At 43.5% G+C, this 19,039-nt stretch overlaps 2 protein-coding genes across 5 annotated transcripts in view; both read right to left on the bottom strand.

Annotated features, from left to right (window-relative positions):
- The window catches only part of CKAP5 (cytoskeleton associated protein 5), a 52,389-nt gene extending 40,628 nt beyond the window's left edge, over positions 1–11,761 (bottom strand). For all 4 annotated transcript variants that reach the window (XM_026082377.1, XM_026082378.1, XM_026082379.1 and 1 more), the window contains exons 1-3: positions 11,700–11,761; positions 1,653–1,744; positions 933–1,126 (exon numbers count right to left, since the gene is read on the bottom strand). In XM_026082377.1, coding sequence (XP_025938162.1) covers positions 933–1,126; positions 1,653–1,709 — 251 coding nt within the window. In that variant the 5' untranslated portion in view covers positions 1,710–1,744; positions 11,700–11,761. The remainder of the gene's footprint in view (positions 1–932; positions 1,127–1,652; positions 1,745–11,699) is intronic.
- Positions 11,762–15,961: 4,200 nt separating this feature from the next.
- LRP4 (LDL receptor related protein 4) overlaps positions 15,962–19,039 on the bottom strand; it is a 43,753-nt gene continuing 40,675 nt past the window's right edge. Inside the window, exons 36-38 of the mRNA XM_026082356.1 lie at positions 18,775–18,862; positions 18,109–18,250; positions 15,962–16,340 (exon numbers count right to left, since the gene is read on the bottom strand). Coding sequence (XP_025938141.1) covers positions 16,005–16,340; positions 18,109–18,250; positions 18,775–18,862 — 566 coding nt within the window. The 3' untranslated portion in view covers positions 15,962–16,004. The remainder of the gene's footprint in view (positions 16,341–18,108; positions 18,251–18,774; positions 18,863–19,039) is intronic.

Genomic DNA, 19,039 nt, shown 5'->3' with positions numbered 1-19,039 from the left:
TCTAATATTGGACCACACCATACAGTGACTACAAGACATCTTCTCAAAGAATATTAACTAATATACATTTCTTGGTCCACAAGTAAATGCCATTTCCTGAGACTGCATACATTAGTTAAGTAACATAGGCACATAATCTTGGCACAGTTTTATATCTATTTCAAAACTTCCAATCAACTAAATCATTTACCTCATCCTTAAATCAAGGAGTTTGACATGGCTGTCAGACTTTTAAACTAAGTTTTGGATTATTTTTTTTATTTTATTTTTTTAATATCGCATTTATTCATTGTATCAGGTCACTTAAACTAGGTGGCCCTAAGCACTGATCCGGTCCATTAGACATTTTTATTTCACCCTCAGAAGTATGGGCTATTTCATAGGCTAGAAGACAGCGAAATATTAACAAACATTCTGGGAAGAGAAGAAACTGGCAGCTATGCAGATTCAGACTGGTTAAGTTGGATGCAACACCACACACACACACAAGAACTATTACATTTCATTTCAAGGGAGATATTTATATCTGATCTATACATTCACCCAGGAAGAAAAAGGGTCCCTCTACACACAGACTTTTTCAGTCAAACGAGAATTGGGATTTCCAGTTCAGACCATCTGTCCCATCAACTTACTGCTTCACTTGCTCTTCCCATTTCAGAAATCTTTACTGCTGACTGGAATAGTTTCTTTGAACCTTGTTAACGTATGGCATTACATAAACAGTTTCTGACAAATTAAGATGTACAAGGAGACCATCTACAGGGAAAACCTAACACTCAACAAATTCTCTAGATGAGAAAGCAAATTCTTCTCTCAACAGTAAACACCAGAACTGTCAGGGACCACCGTACAATTTACCTGCAGTCTTCCTCAGAGAGGGGCATTAAACTGTTGTAACAGCATGCTAACAGCAAGGAAAGGTGACTTACTTCCCTGCTACATGAGCATTTTCAACATAAGCAAGCGCCGCTTCCAATCCTTTCAATTGAGCCACTGCATTGGAGTCTGTCACAAATTTCTTTATCAATCCAAGATACTTGGACCATTCGGGACTCTTCTCATCATCTATCTTCTGGAAGAGCTTAAGGGCTTCTTCATAGCCATTTAATCTGGCTTTCCACAACTGGAAGAAGTCAAACATGTTTAAATGGTGTCATGGTATAGTTTTAACACATCGATCTCGCAAAGTACTTCAACCTTGGTTGAAAGCATACTCCAGTAAGTCGGCATCTGCAAGATTTCTCTTCAGTGACTCCCTGAACAATGGGAAAATAGGACAAAATACTCGTTTTTCTCCTGTCAGGAATGATCTGGATAGGCAGATGCCAGACTTCCCCACTGCTCTTCGTAAGTTCCAGCAATCACTGACAAGTAGGTGTGGGCCCAACAATAGTTTCAACTACAGATGAGTAATTTCTCCACATGAATGAGTGCACTGATCTTTTAGCGCACAACTCTAAGTCATACAGATTATCATGCAACTAAGTTCTACTTAGTAACTGTTATTCAACCTCTATATTGCTGAAACAGTTTCAGACCTGTTGTACCCACGCTGTGCAACTGCCAAGATTACCTAACTTCAGTGCAATTAGCAGATGCAGGAACACCACAGCAGATAGGTACAGCAAGCCAAAGACAAGATTTCCTACCTTGTGTTCACATTTCTGGTCAATGGGCAGTTTCATCCACTCACTGTCGTCCCCCATTGTACTTCAGGTTCTCTCTATGATCACAGTAATTCCTGTGGAGATACAGACAAGTTAAAATCCAGAAAGAAAAAAAAAAGTGTGTGCTACCTGTAATATGCTTTTACCTAAAGAAGAAAGACAGTCTGTAGCAAATCTTACAGTCAAGGTGCAACTCACTCTCTCAAACTTGTAATTATATTTAGATATATACTACTAAGACTAGATCACTACTTTGTTAGCCTTGGAAGGCTACCAGAAACCACTACAGACTAAAGAGCATTGCAAATTGTAGTATTTCAGACACTAGAAGTTTCAGTCTGTGAAAGTTTGAGTAAGCCAAGATAAGGCCTGGAGAACATAGCCTCATATAAGCCCGGTGGAGAACTTACTATGATTAAAGAACTAAAAAGAAACAACTACCCACCAACACTAGAAAACTGACTCTTACTGACAAGTATTTTCAGCAACAGGTGCCATGAATCAGTGTCAAAAAATGATCAAGTGTAGTGTAAGGACAGCCATTTTAAATAAGTTTACAAACTGTGCAACTTAAACGAACACTCCTGTGAGAGGAACAAAACCTATTTATGCCAGCCACCCCATTTATGCCCTAATTCTGACACAGCCAGCATTAGCAACTGTCAACATGAGATCAATTTCTTACTGTACCTAAAGCTACAAATCCTTACCCACTGAAGTTTGTAGGAGTTTGTTTGTTTTTAATACAATAGGAATATTGACCTATGAGAGATGAGAACTCAGGCTCAATGCTCATCTTGGACATATTGTACAACTAATCTGACTGTTCAGAGAATAACCAGAGAATAAGCCTGATGAAGAAGAGATCAGCACAGTGAAAATAGCAGCAGCAGAAATGAGAGGGCTCCCAACACTTACACAAACAAATGAAATCAATCCATAGAAGGAACAACACAGTCTAGCATACCAGCTAGAATGCATAGACAAAGACAAGCAAGACAAGACTAAAAAAACTGGTTGGCATATACAAAAGTTTGTCATTAAAAGGTAAATACATACACAGTACTAGCAGAATATTCCTAATATAAATTCAACTTACGTCAGCAAAGCTGCAGACTTTAACCTGCAAAGTATCTCACCTAACATAAAGTTGTTCTTCACAGAAAAATAAGCCCTAGAATTAGGAGCATAATTTCATTGGTGTAAATTCATATAAGCAAGTTCTGCAGAACCACCTCTCTCAGTCAGGTAACACTAACATACATCTAACTTAGCAGCCCAACTATACTAGCAGCAGTCTACAATAAACACAAAACCCGTCTTCCTTTCCTGGATTAGCTACCCCCCCTTCCCCCCCMCACACACTCTAACCCCCCCCAAAACCCAGCAACATCAAATTACACTACACTTACTTAAATATTTCTTAATTTCTATAGATATTAATACTGTTCTCACTGCAATTGAACAAACTTACTAATTTGCTCAGTGTCACTAAAATGAAAGTCAACATCAGGACAGAAGTGACTATTCATATAATAAACATTCGAGTGTTACTATAATTTGTCCTTCCTGATTTGCAAACACTGATGTGGTCATTTTTCCTCGACATCAGTACACTTATGCAGTGGTACCGAGAAGTCTGCTTTTTCAGTAGAAAACCAAAGAAAAAAAAAGTTAGAGGGACAAAAATGAGGCTTAAGAATTGCAAATCATTGAGAATGCAGGCGTCATTTTCTGCTTCTTATTTTTCTGCTGTTCATTTCTTAAGCAAGGCTACCTAGAGCCAATTCAACAGAACTGTTAATTCTAGAATACAACTCTTATATTTAAATGAATAGTATAACTTATTAAAAAAAAAATCTCTGGGTTAAATAACTGGCCATGCCACTCCTTGATATCAGGAATTAACAAGAAAAGGTATTCTGCCTTAAAAGATACAATGAAAATAAATCTTAAAGTTTTGAAGTGCCATATCAAAAATAAATAGGCCAACATAGCCAGCTGAGTTACTGTATCTTTTTCCATCAAAGCCCCACCAATATGTTGCAGCTGATCCTGTTTTCAGCTGTCTAATAACTCCTCTTCTGCTTTCCTTTTCTCCTCCCAAACCTCTCACTTCTTCTGTCCCCTCCTTCAGCCTATTGGAAGAGAGGCTTCAAAAATCAAATACTGTATTTCAGCAGCCTCCCATTTCAAATTCAATGCACTTTGTGTGTTGAAAAACATCACTCCCACAGTAAACATGGAGGTGGGGGTAAAACTGTATCTAGCCCTACAGTTGCAAAAGTAGCTTTTCCAGAAGCAAAAATGTATTCATATGAAAGATTTCTTTTCAAATAGCTCTTCTCATCAAGAATGCAAAGAACACCCTTATATAAGTGTAGTTACAGCAACAGACTTGCCCTTTTATTGATAAAGTTAGTTCAGCAGCCGAGCAACATAAGGAAAGATGCAGCTTTGCCAGTATAAGCAGTGTTTGCACTAGGAATACTTTCAACTTAACATACCAATATAGAAACAATGAGGGCACTTCACTAGTGTGGATAAAGATCAATAGAAAGTCTTCTCTTCACAAACTCTCACATACTTTTTAAAACAGAGCGCATTTAACAGGAAATTAGTTTTATGAATCTTGCTCAGAAACTTGGGGGCAACATTCAAGCCATCACTTGCCTATATCATTTGGTTGAGGAAAGCATAAGGAACCAACACAAGGATGAGAGTTATTCAAAGTTTGACTCCTGGCTTGTACACCTTAGTGATGCATTATAGAATTTAGGAGAAAAGAACCTAAGAAAAAGTTGTTGATAGTGGGATTTCCCCTCCAGTATCATGATGTTGGCAAGGTTATTCATGTTTTCTCACTCATTCTTTTCAGTCTGTCAGTTTCCCTACTATTTTTAATCATAACATCTACAATTGTTACTTCAATTATAAAATAGCTGAAGCTGCCTTCCATACAAAATCTAGCATCTAAAAATAGCGGTAAAACTGTATGCCCTCCCCAATAACCTACAAATCCCTTTAGAACTGACAGTTTATCAGAAAGTAATATGTGGACCATAGATGGAAAGCTCCCTTTTAAATATCACTTCTTTTTAGTTTCATCACTGCTCATGCCTGTCCTAATCCCCAAACCTTTTATTTTGATAAAGGCAAGATGCAGACAGCACAAGATTTGTTTCCCCCTTCAGTTAAGTCATTTAAAGGGTTCTGTATGCATCTCAACTTACAGAACCTTCRGGGAATATTCCAAATTTGACGCAAGTCTTTTGTTTGTTTGTTTACTTCTTCATAAAGACTCGTAAATCTCAGGCCATTACTTTTCAACATGCAATAGCAGGTAACCTCTGCATATAATAATGCAGCTAAATTGTCTTATTACTTGTGAATTTGCAGCAGTGAAGTGTTTGACCTACATAGTTTTCCTATTATTATCACAACTAGCTTTACAAACACAAAAAACAGATTTAAAAATCTTTCGGTAACAACATTCATTTTGGCAGCATCCAGAAAACAAGACCTCTGAATTGACTAAGTGACCAAAATAAGCTTTGTGAGAAAAGTTTGTTATTAGCGTGGTCAATAAAACATTTACAACTGCAAGTCAGCTGAGCAAACTGTACTGAAGATGAACAGCAACTCCTCCCTGACAGTCCGTGGCAGGACAAGCTCTTATGTTATGGAGCAGTGAGAAAACACGGACCATCAAGGAAAGAACAGGATGTCTTTGGAAGGGAGACTGAACATAAAAGCAGCAAGAGCAGAAAATATTTACAAGGCAGTGCAAATGCAAGAAATTCAACAAATATAAAAGTAAAAATTCCCACTGAATATAATTAAGCTTCGGAAAAATTCATCAACACATTAAGATATAAAGGGAAAGTGACTTATTACATGAAAATTTGGATTAACGATGCACTGCTCTAAACAGTTGCTACTCAGCCTCTCAGTGAATACTTATTTTCTCTGCTACAGTTTTTGAGGGCTGAATAGCATTAGCTTTACAGTTTCATACAACTGGGTACTGCTACAGAAAATCCTCTTACAAAATCCTCAGATGTAAACATACTGTTTTGAAACACACATTTATTACCTATTCACTACATTTTATAGTGAAGTTTCAGCTTTCAGACCAATTTTTTCATAAAAAGCACAGTGGCAAAATAAGAAACCATACAAAACTGGATGGTTATTGATAATCATTGTTCACTTCTCCCTCCTCACTTCCATACAGTGAACATCACTGCTGCACAAGACAGGCATCATCCTAAAGAAAGCTTCTCTTCAAATTTACTCCAAACATTAAGTTCTGAGAAAGCAAGACAGGCCATTTTTTAAATTCTGAAGACATATTTGAAATGTTACTGAACAGTACGGGCACATACCTGGCCAGTGTAAAGCTGCCTTAAATATTTCAGCTAAGACTACACCTATCATAGTTCTCTGACAGTTCTGACAGTGCAGACCAGTTTTCCTAGTAGAAAGAGTATCTGTTTAATGGCAGTCTTGAGTCATATTTGCTCTTTGGCTCTAAGAACATGAAGTTTTACTTTCTTAAAAGTTTAGCACAGCATGCTTTCAGTATTTTCCAGATAACCCTTCTAGTTTCAATTAGATACAACATAAAATAGCTAAGAAAAGCTGATGAAAAACTCAAGTAATCATAACATAGCTAAATTTTTATTGGTAGCAACACCCTGAATATACTAAGTATTTTGAAGAGCATGCAAATCTAACAACTGTAGCTTAATCAGTCCAGTGAAATAATGCTCAAAACCATTAGGTTGCTTTACCAAATTCCACATTGTCAAAAAGAAAACTGAAGTCCAGCTACCAATCCTGAACTACAGACACCTACAAAAGTAGCAAAGAGTAAGAAGAACTTTCAGTCAGTAATAAACGTGTTTATATGAAATGCTGGCAGGCCACAAATATGTTTTCCAGCTTCAGTCCACAGATCTTTTGATGATGAGCAAGAGAACAAAAGGTTAAAAACAATAATAAAAAAGGGCAAACAGAAGGTTGTTTGCTGCTCTGAAGAGCAATAAAAACTTTTTAGAATTTTAAAGCCTGTATTTTTCAATAAAAAGATGTGAGATACACATGCTCTTGATGAAAGGAAAGCAGGACCTCAGAATAATGAAAAGGAAACAGGAGAAATGCATGCTAAAAAAAAAATTGTTCTGCAGGCAGTGGAGTAGACTGCAGAATAGTTCCTCTCAGCTTAAGCAGCAATGAAATGGCATATGAGAATAAACAGCATTAAATTCTTTCTTGCCTGCTGCAACTCATTTGTTCAAACCTAACTCAGTGACATCTTAACAACGCAGAAATGGCAAGTTATTGGTAAGGGAGACAGATATTTAATTCTTCTGGATATGTTTCAATAACACAGCCCCTGAAAATAACTCAGGCATACCTGGAGAAGAGCAGCCTCAAAGTGAAAGACAACAAAAAATAAATTGACCTTCTGCTACAGCGAAGAGAGCAAAAATGACTTCTTATTGCATGGATAAACCTGGAATGAAGCCATTCCTACAGAGCAGAGAGGGACAAGAGGGAAAAGGGCAACACATGGGCAAGTTCGTAAGTGCTAAGGTAATGCTAAGGGTGGACAGCAAGAGCAGGACAGTGTGGACAGTGGGGCAGTAAACACCCCCACCCCTCGAAGGGTTTACAAAGCTCGGGCACAGAAAAGCTCAAACGCTGTTCTTTGAAAGGACTGCCTGAACTGCCGATGAAGGAAAGCTCACATGGAGACATCCCACCCTCACGAGCGACCACTAGTCCCCTCCTTCTCAAATGGAAACACCCTCCAACAGCAGCGAACTTCCCTCCCCCCAGAGACTAGAGGCTCCCCTGGCACCCCGCAGTACCTTCCAGAAGGACAGCCCTCCAGCCCTGCCACCGCAGCCCGGCCCCGCTCCTCAGAGGCCCCCGGCGCGGGGGCACTCTCCGCCAAGAGGCGGCCCCGAGCGCAGGCTGTGACGGACGGGAGGGCCGGCGCGGGGGCAGCCCCGGCGGCTCCGCCGAGCAGGCCGCCCGCCGCATTGTTTATGCTCGCGGCCTCCGCCGCCCCTCCCGAGGGCTCGGCCGCGCCAGCGCCGCCGCCGGGCAGCAGCCCTCGCGCCTCTGCCCGGCCGGGCCCGGCCGGACACTCACCCTGACAGCTACGGCCCGGCTCAGCGGCGACGGCGGGTGGGGAGCTGCATCGCGGGCTGCGCCGGGAGGGAAGCGCCTCCCCGCGGGCGGGCGGGGCTGGGGCGCCGCCGCACCTGGGCGGGGAGCCGGCCCGCGCCGGGGCCAGACAAAGGCAGGGCAGCGCCGGGCCCCGCGCGCGCCCCGGCCGCCGCACCCCCGCGCCGCGGCCTCTTYGCACAGCCGCTCGCCGCGAGGCGCCGCTCCTCCCGCAGCCGGCGCCCCCCCAGCTCCTCCGCGCGCAGGGCCGCGGCGCCCGCCGCTCTCCGGCCTCCGGGCACCTCCTGCGTCTGCTCTGCCCTGCCGCTGGGGAAGCGATTGCGGTGGGCGGCCACCGGCTTGGCCCGGGAGGCCTACCGTTCTCGGGAATCAAACCCTGCAACGCCACTACCCAGCCATTTTTTTTTTTAATATATAAATATATATATAAAATAATAGAAGTAGCTGCTGTAACATTCAAGCATGCCGTAGATATTATCTCAGGTCAGCATATAGCAATCTCTAATTGAAGAAGTGTAACAGTTTTGGAACCAAACATCTGACTGACAGGAGAAACAGGGACTGCCATGAAGAAGTACAAATGCAGTACCTTACAAAGGAGATATGAATGAATAACCTGGCAACATACCATAGTTTCATTTCACATTCTACTGTGAGATGTGTAATGACAGTGCTCCAAACRAGCTGATTCATCAGCAGTCTCTCCAGTCCATTGCCTGACATTTTGAGAAGCCTTTTCTACAGCGACAATAGCAACTGAAAAAGCCGCCAGTATGGTGAAAACCAGGAGTAAGTAGTTCCCTCCTGAGAAAAGTATCAAAATATATGATGCAAGGCAGTGCTCCTTCAAACATCCATCTAGCTCACCAAAGAAAAGCCTCTTCTAGGTACTGGAGCACTGSTGATGCTCCCTGCTGAATAATCTTCAAAGTTACTTTTTCCACTATCTCAACCCCCACTCCTACCCCAGGGAGGCATGAAATGTGCACACCAGCTTCTGCTTTTCAGTGTTTGACATTCACAGCAACGAAGCTGTCATAGAGACAATCCCAACCCCAAACAACATGCARTTGCTCAGTTCAAGAGACTCTTTAAACAAGATGCCATAGCAGCATTGTTTGGGACAAGGCAATGTTTAATTTAAACACAAGAATACAAGACCTTCCCATGTTACACTTTAAAATGCAGCTCCTACAAGATGTGCCACTGGAAATGTCTACAACAGAGTAACAGCAACAGCAGAGTGACAGCCATAATAACCATAGACTATGTTGTCTTGAAACCAGCCATTCTGTTAAAGATGTAAATGGACTTAATTCCACCCTACTCTGGAACAGAATTCACAAGCCATTTACATTGTATTTCTCATTTGTTTGTAAATTACTTTTAAAAGAAACATAGCAAATTTAAAATGGAAACAGGTATCTACCTGGAACAATGGAACAGAGGGGAGACAAGAAGGGGGGGAACCAGATATACAGCAACCATGATTTTGAAAGCCTTAATTACAAAGTTTACAAGTGTTTACCTCTTTCAAGGCTCTTTCAGGTCATACATCCTACACAAAGTCTTCCAAATTAGATCCTTATGATTGGGAGACTATTATCTTTACTCCCACAAAACAGTCAGATCAGTTTTCTAATTGTATGTACTGTTCAAGATGTTCATAAGTGTTCTATAAAAAGGGGTGAACAGAGATGTTACAGTTTGCAGATGACAGGCTAAGTTATTCAGGATAGTAAGGAAAAAAAAAAAAGATTGACTGCAAAAAACTGCAACATACAATACCAAGTGAATTTCAGCTGTCAGTTTATCACCCAGTGTGCACACACATACAGTGATGCACAAGGCAAAAATGAATCTTAACATTACACTGGAAATCAGATGTTCTGAGCAGATTACTATCTAATGGGAACAAGACCTTACTGTTCTAATAGACATCTATATGAAAATATCARCTCAATAGCAGCACAGACCAGATTTTTAGAAACACAGGCCCAGATTACATAACTGGCCCATATCAGTGAAAGTACAAGAGTCAGCATAGAAATAAGTCCCATCAGATACAAGTCATGCACATATGAGACTAAGGAATAGCATTCCATTACCATACATTTGCTTTTTTATTTAGAATAGCAAATAAGTCTTGCATCAGTATAGGGAGGATTTAAAGCAGTCTGACTAACTCCAATTTCTCATTCTTCTAAAATCCAAGTTTCACCTATTTTCACGCAGGCATTGCACAAATATGTAGTTTTTCCCATAGCAGGCCCTCTGGTAATGTTCCTAACTTCATATTCTTGAGATTTACCTTCCATAAATATGTCTACCACAATTTGTTTAGAACGAGTTCATTACCCTTGACTGCTGTTTTTTTGTTGATTCTGCTTTGACATATCAATTCCCGATTGTTGCTTAAAAGCTTTAATCCTATTGCAACTCTTAAGGGGGAAAAAAAGGTGCAAGAAGCAGTTAAGCCAAATTCTATTTTTTGCACAATGAACTGATCTGACATTGAACACCAAAGAATCAATACTATAAGGACAACTTTCACCTAATCATTCATCTTTCTACCTTGATACTATCACAAATTCTTAATAGTAGCTTTCTATAAATAGCTTTGTATAACATTTCAATATTTGAAATTGCCTATCAGCATTTGTAAATACACATCCTAAGCTCCAGTCCAATAGAAGTGTTCGCCRAAAGCCTATAGCAATGCTTTCTCCATTATACCAGTAATAAATAGAGAAGGTCTACAGCTAACAATCTAACATCTTGACCACTATTCATTCCTTTCTCATCTGCAGAAGGCAGCTTTAATGGTACTGTAATTTAGTGGAAGTGTAGGAGCAAGCCATGAGGTAACTATACAGGAATCCTCAGTCAAAGCTACAAGTTCTGAGAGGATTCAATACTACATACAAAATAAGAATCAGTAAAAAAGGAAAAAATACAGTATAATTAGGTAATTGATAGACACCTTGAACAAAAACATTTGGGTGTGCAACTCACAAAGATCCAAATTCAGGAAGAGAATCCCCTGAACATCAGCCTGAAAGCTACTGCCTTAAGAAGGATCACAAGACTCTGACTCAGAATCAAATGAAACAGGAGGAAAAAAAAAATCCTTTCAGGACCCACTCTGCGTACACTACAGAAGATTCAACAGGAAACTCGTTCTGAAGAGGGACCCTAGAGATCCGAGACAAACACCTGAGCCCAGCACCAGAGCTACAGAAATTCAGATGAGTTCACCATCTTCCTGTAACACTGGGATCACCTCAGGGAACATTCCTCCGCCCGGTCGTTTCAGAGGAGAAGCCAACCCCGCACGCAACACACACTCGGGGTACAGAAGAAGCCAGGCCGGCATTGCCCTAGCCGCCCGCCGAGAAAGGGCCGAGCCCGGCTCCCTGGGGCCCGCGCCGCCGGCTTCCTCCCGGCCAGGGCCCCACGAGCCCCACAGCCGCTCCCAGCTCGCCCCCGCGGGGCAGCCCGGGCCGCAGCACCTTGCAGGCCCCAGCCCCCACTCCCCGCGTGGCCCAGGGGGGCGGCGCCCCTCAGCCTCCGCAGCGCGGCCCGCGGCAAGCCCACGACAAGCCCACGACCTCGCGCCACCAACGGCCGCCCACCGCCGCGGGGCCGGTGACGTCCGCGAGCGCAGCCCGCTCCGGCGGAGGGATGTCAGCGCCGCTCGCGGGCGCCGCCCCCATCCCCACAGAGGCGGCTCGGGCCCGGCGGAGCAGGAGAGCCGCACCGCCCGCCTCCGGGCCTGGGGAGCAGAGAGGCGCCGAGCCCACCGCAGGGGAGGGGGGGAGGTCTCACCTGTGCCCCGGCGGGTCGGGCGCGGCGAGCGTCCGGCCGCTCCTCAGCGGGGTTTGAAATCACTAACACCGCCCGCACCTCGCAGTGTCTTCAGTGCCCATTGGCTGGAGCCGGCCCCGCCCATTCCCTCAATCCGCGCGCTTTATTGGCCCGTTTGAATGCGGCAGCGGCGACGCGAGAGCGCCCCGGCTCGGGGGTTGCTGCGCCGCCCTTGCGCCCGGTAACGGGCGGCCTGAGGGGAGGCGCGGCCCCTGCGGAGGAGCAGCGCGTTCATGTCGATTCATCAGCAGCACCCAGGGTGAGAAACGCAGAAAACAAGCGAGGAACGGGAACTGGTCCCTGCCTGCAGCTGCCGCTTTTGGAAATGCTCCATTACAGTGGGAGGGCAAAATCCTTCCCTGTGCCTGTTCTGTAGCTGCTGAGTTTGCAAGCAGTAACTCATCTTACATAAAAGCTGCATGCTGGTCAAGTCCTTAGTTGTTCTTTTCCTTCAGTAAAGCAAGCTAACAAAAAATCCTTTGGGAAAGGCTGCTAAAGTAAATAATTAGAAGAGAAGGCAAGGGATGGTACCATCAACACAACCGTATGAAGGGAGTGCAACGAATACATGCTTACAAGGCCTAGGTTAGAATGAGGGAGGTGTCAGGCCAAGCTGATTATATTTTTTCTTGAGCTCAGTGAAATCTCTTCTGCACTGTGCTTCAACTTAAGAATGGGCAGGAACAAAGCTACCACATTTAAAATTTTCTTGATACTTCATCAGAATGGGACACAATGGGGCATAAGATTCCCAACAGTGTTGTAGTGTCAGTTGTTACTTAACATTTTGTTCATTTTTCATCCTTGCACCACTTAAACTCTTGGTCATCATCAAAAAAAAAAAAAAAAAAAAAGGCAGCAGAATCATGAACAAAAACCCTTATGAACAGAAAAACAGTTCTTCAGAGCTTTATTTTTCCMCTGGTCAAAGGCACAAAACAAGCAACGATCCCCGCAGGATATGTTGCTCAAGACCTGTGTGATCCTAACGCTCTTCAAAAAACAAGGGTCACCACCCTCTTCTGCTGTTGCCATGTTAAAGTGGTAATAAAAACGAAAAAAAGCAAGGGAGAGGGGAAGAGTGTATGTATGCACAGGCATTTGCAAATGAGAGAGTGTACAGATAGTTGGCCTCTGATCCTAAGCCTTAGCACCAGAAGCAGCGTGTGTTACAATCYGATCATCAAAAGAATGCAAATCCATTCCTACCTTCTTGCTCCTCTCAACCAAAGGAAAGTTGAGGTTCTGTGCAAACAGGTCGAGGAGCTCCTCTTTCAAAGGAGAGTCCAAAAAACATGCACATTCACAACCAAAAGCCAGGCAGAGTAGTTAAGAAAAGCTAAATTTATATTAAATTATCATCAACCCCTAAAATACTGAACATAGTGGTTAAATAACTCCAGAAAGTCCAATGTCTCCAGTGAGTAACGTTAAAACCATTACACAGGAATGCAGGGAAATCACTGACGTTAGCTCAGGACAGACAGGAGAGGTTTGCTTTTTTACATAGTAAATCAGTGCTCAAGAGATCATCCTCCAGTGGCCTTTCTACATTCTTAACAGCCTAAGCGCAATGAGGGCCTTTCTCTTCCCCAGAACAGGGAAACATGACGCACCCCCTAGGCAGCATCTCACTGGGGCTGTCTGCACACTTTAGGAAAAAGAAACTGATGTCTGCCTACCTCACTTGTGGATGTGAGGCTATGGGACATTTTTTTGCTCCTTTTCACCTTAATCATTTCAGGAAGGGAGCAGAGAGCAGTGATGAATGGTGTTTGGCTGGAGTGTGCAGGGTCCCTTCTAAGAAGCAGCAGAGATTACATCAAGGTGGAGATCACAAACACCATTAATTGTTGAAAAGACTGACTGGGTTTTCCTTTCCATTCTGCACTTGTGACTCAGACTGAACCTCAAGTGACAGGTCTGGGTAGATGTCTCCCTTCACCCCTGTCCCACCTCAGGATTTTGGTGCACACTCACATAGCTATTGGGGGAGAGGGGAGGACACACAAACAACCTGCTTTCCTAGAAGTCAGAACCTTCTTTCCCACCCACTCACTCCCAGCCCTTCTGCCCCTGCCCTACACCTGGCTTCCTCTCAAATCAGTTCTTCTGCATACGCTCGAGCCCTTCAATGTTGTCCCTGTATTAGGCAGCCTAGACAGGCAAGATTCACCTCAGTTATACACACTCCTTTCCCAGTTCCTCACTGAGTCCACACCTCAATCCAAATGTGCCCCTGCCCAACAAAAACAATGCTTCCCAGGCTGGAGTCAATCAAATAAATAATTAAATAAAAAATCTAATTAAAAAAATCCCTCTGAGAGTAGGGAAGAGTCCCACATTAACACAGGGAAATTTCTAAGCCTTAGCTCCAGTTCATTTTCCACAGGAACATACACCAGTCAGCCCAATGGTGCAAGTTACGCACAGTTTCATGCCACCTAGCCATGTCAAAGCTGCAACCTTCTTCTTGCTGCAGAGCCACCCCTGGTGTAAAGAGCATTGCCAACCCGCTGGCAACTGTCATGTTTTTCCAAGGGTAGCAGGATCATTAGTATCTGAACAAGGTTAAAACAGAATAGGATGGATTTTCCATTTTCTTACTAACTGAAAAATTATTGTGTTTGAAATGCATTCTCCCCACAATTCTATGCCATACCCCTACTGTACACTTTGCTGTCTTCATGCCATGGGTGGGAATGCACTTGGCCTCTTGCCAGGAGATAAAGAGGTAACAGTTTGCTGCAAGGGATTTTTCACTGGAAAGTTCTGCTTCTGAGTATCTGGCATAAGACTTTATATTTTACCATAAAAGTATCCACAAGAAACAGTGACATAGTCCCCAGGAGTAGGAAAGCTCCAGATGCTGCCGGGGTGTCTGTAACTGCAAGGGTAGGATTATTCCCTAGATGGTAAAGGCCTTGGAGGCCAGAGAAAATCTGAGGTTCCTACAGTTGATGGGAAGAATGACTCTCTGARGACAGCTATTTACTAGTAATAATGGAGCCTAAAGTGCAATTCTATCTGATAAGCAACTATTTAAAAATGGCCCTTACAGCTCCATGATTATTGTTTCCTATTCTAGGTCAAATGGGCTCAGTCTAGTGATAAAGCAGTTCCTCACTGTCAGCACTGAGGATTTCCCTGGGGGAGAATCAACCTAGGAATTCTCTTATTTCCCTCATCTCTGTAATCAAAGGTCCTAAAGGCCAAGACAATTGGGACCTTGTAGAATTGGAACCTGTGGGAATTAAGCAAATTTTTTTCTCTCTCTGTCTATATATATATATATATATATATACACACACACACATATATATACACAGATATATATGTGTGTGTGTGTGTGTGTGCGTGTATCAGTTATGAAAAAAAGTAAAATCTAGTGTTTGCTGAGATACATTTCCTCCCATCAGCTTGGTAGAGCTAAGAACAATACTAATTTATCTTTTCCTTGAATACAGCACTCTGACTCCAGTACCTAGAGGAAACAATTCTGAAAGGACCATTTGCTGACTTGTTTTTCCAGAATAGAAACATATTTTAACAGAAAAGGGGTGAACAGGAGCAGTGTCCATTGCCAGCAACAGACACAGTGCTCCAATCCCAGAATTCATTAAGGTTTTTACTAGCAGGTGGAAAAGTAAGCAGTGATGCTTTCATGAAGTGAATCATGGCAAGTGCAGTTACTCTCTTTACACCCTTAAAAGGTGACTTGATACTGTGTCACTGTCCCCTTCAGCCCCAAAGCATACCCCATCTATTCTGAGACATTTCTCAAGTCAGAGACCCCACAACACAAAGCCTCAGAGTGCTGCTAGTGCTGGAATGACTAGGGGAACTTCTGTGACCAGGAGCTAACAATGAAGCAGCTCTGCTCTCTTCATGGGCATCAACTGTGAGCTGAACTGTGCAGGATTTGCAGGGTGCCTGAGAAGACAGAATCTGAACCAGACTCCGGCCAGAGGAGTCACTGTAAAAGTTAATGTGGCAGCTTCCAGGAAAAGGGAACATATAAATAAACCACAGACAGTGAAATGAGCCAAAAGGGTCTCTGGGTTCCAACCTACCCACCCTCCTTCTCCAACCACCCACAACAGGACAGTTGCCCAAGCTCCTTGCTGAAAGGCAGTCACAGTCTCCAGGCCCCTTGCAAGAGAGGCTAGTCTCTGCACCCTTCCTWGCTTGGCAGGCAGAGTCCCATCTTTTTTGTGCAGAGTGGAAGCTAGGGAGGGTACAAGCATCTCCAAAGCAGCGCGTGCTTTAGACCTCGCTCTCCGTGGATGGCTTGCGTTGGTGCTTCCAGCCTGTGTCTGGGAGCGAGCCACGCCGTTCAGGAGTGGCTGCTGCTGTGTTGACACTGCTGCACTCAGACTGTTCTTCCTGTAGCAGCTGCTCAGTTTCAGTGTCATCCAGTGAACCAGAACTAGCTTGAATAGAGACCGTGTCTGTCTTCATGCAGACGTGGTCTCGGAGGATCCCTCCTCGGGAGCTCCGAATCTGTTTAAGGTCATCCCATTCTGAGTCATCACTGGACAAAAGGCAAATCCCCTCCACAATCTTGATCTTCTCCTTGGTGTAGCCATGATCAGGACCAGCCTAGGGAGCAGACATGTGAATGAAAACACAATACATCTATGGAGAAATAGGGCAAAGAGCAAAGCAGAGCTGGAATGAAGATAGTGAAGCAGACAAAAGGCTGGACCTCAATGTAAAGAGCCACTGGCTCTGACCAYCACAATGGCAGAACCTGTTCTAAATTTCCCTTCAGTTCTTCACCCCCTGCATGAATCCTCCCTGCAAGAGCTCTCATTCCAGACTCTAGGAGCCTTCAAATTATGGAAGGGGAATGAAGATGAGGCAGATCTTCTAATTCAACTAACTATAATCCATGACAGCAGGGGGCAAGAACAACACTGAGCCTAAAAAGAAAGGAAAAAACCAAAAACAAACAAACAACCCCCCCCCAAAACAATGCTGGGAAGCAGAAACAGCCAGAAGACTTCAGGGTAAAAATGGGTAGGGTAGGGAGTTGATTATAAATCTGCAATGTTCTTGTATCTAAGTCACTCTAGATGCAACTCTCAAGGAAGCCCACCTAGAATACCACTGTCTACTCTGAGCCTCACAGTGATACAAGGAAAGCAGATTATAGGGAGACAACAGAAATGATCAGAGGCTAACGGGACCACACTGAGATTAAAGTAGTAAAATCTGTATAGCTTGGCTCAGTGACAAATAAGCAGCATTAGAATAACTGATGTAAACCCTGAGGAGAGAGTGGAGTGAGGGACAATACATCTGAGTACACTTAGAAGCAGCAAGATTAAAAGAAAAGTGGAAAGGATTTAGATTCCCAGAGAAATCATCCTGGCTTGTCCTTAGTACACAAGGCTAAAACAGCAGGAAAGTTTTGGAAATCTATTGGATGGCACATTTGAAAAACAAGGCCAGGGGAAACTCTTCTCTACAAAAGTTCTGCCAGGATCCCTGCTAAAAGGGACTAAGTGATCTAACAGAATATTGTAAATACTCCTACAGAAATTATCTTTTTTCAAACCTCCCATATGAAGTAGCCAAACCAAAACCAAGGGATCTGCCCTAGAAAATGACCTCTACTTTCTTGCAAACAGTAGAGCTGGTTCAAGGACATAAAAAGCAGGAAAAAGCCAGAAAGAACAATTAGTAGGGGACAGTGCTAGAGCCACACAACAGAGCTTGAGTGAGGGAGGCAGGATCAAACACATTACACAGAGTAGTGATACCTGACATGAGGATGTGGACGGAAATCAGAAGAGGGAAGATGAGAAGCTATCTGAGTGATAAGAAAGCTTCTGAGGAGAAAACAGAGGAGAAACGAAGTGCTGCAAGACATCATATTAAATCCCCTGTGTGTGTGACAGGGTGGACCTCTGCAACGCCTTTAAAGTGCTCATTTATTATGGGCTCCAGTTCTCTCCCTATCCCACCCCTTCCACRTAGTGCACAGCCAGAAGCCATGTTCTTATCATCAAACCCTTTCTAGCTGCCTGATTTCCCTGGTGACTGTCCAAAGCAATCTTGGGGCAACACTCACTGAACAGGACTGTTTCCAGGGAAGACGATTCCCTTTGACTCCTTTACTTTGATGGCCAGGGCCCAGTGCAAGAGAAATACAGGACACTGGGAATGAGGAGGAAGCAGAAAACTAAATGCAGGTATATGTTGCTACAACTCACTTAAGGAGAAGTGCTGCTAGTTGATCCATAGGAATCTGACTGGTTTACTAGAAGTAAATGCTGACAAGTTGCAGCATTTTCACATACCAAGGCCTGTAGCTCAGCAGCAGCTTGAGCTGGGTCCCCATATCCTTAGTAGCAGCTCTTACCTCTTTTTTATAGCACAATTGGTTGTACATGGCTGGTTTGGGAATTGTTTCAATCTTCACCTCCTGGGTAGACGTCCGATATGAAGGATTACTGTAGGTTAGGTTCCCCAAGCCAGGGTCTGTGAACTTGGATTTATTATGCCTAAAGGAAGAGAGCAGTCAAAAAAGACACAGGGTCCTACTGCCAGGATCTGAAGTTCCTGAGCACTCAACAAGGTGAAAGCTCAAGCAATCTTCACTGTCCCTCAAAGTCAGAGAACATTGGTATCATCAAGCTCTTCAGCTGCCAGTACACTCACTAGCTACCAGTGCAGCATGGCACTGCCATGCAACCCCAAAAGCGATACTGGCAATAACTGGAGAGACTACCCAGCAGGAAACACACGGCCTCACACATGTACTGAGATACAAATACCTCACATCCCTATCCATTATTCCCAAGCTCTCTGCAGAACATTTAGCCCATAAGGAACAAAATAAAAAAGGTGCATGCCCCACACTTTAAAGGAACAGGACTCAAACCTTGCAAATAAAATCAAACACTGCTTCCGACAAAACAAAGGAATTGTAAATCGCAGTAAGGAAAGACTAGATATTCTTCAGAAGCTTTCTTCTCCCACAAGGCTACATTTTACCATGATCCAGGAGAGGGGGAAGATCACTTACCTATATATAATTAAAGCAGCAATAAGCAGCAAAATAAACAAGATGCTGAGAAGGCCTCCAATAATGTAGCTAACGTGCAATCCTTCTCCTGAAAACGAACAGCAAAGGTAAGTTAAGCAATCTCCTTAAATTCCACAGGATAATACTGACCTTAGTATAACACCTCCTATGGAAGTATGCAAAGTGAAAGGTCAATACACCAAGGTTTAGCAGGGGGGGTTGTTTGGCATCATATAAACAAATCCCTTCCTCCCACCCAGGCCCC

This window comes from Apteryx rowi, unplaced genomic scaffold (genome assembly GCF_003343035.1).
Source record: "Apteryx rowi isolate R43461 unplaced genomic scaffold, aptRow1 scaffold_574, whole genome shotgun sequence".
NCBI lineage: Eukaryota > Metazoa > Chordata > Aves > Apterygiformes > Apterygidae > Apteryx > Apteryx rowi.
This window is presented reverse-complemented; position numbering and strand designations above follow the sequence as displayed.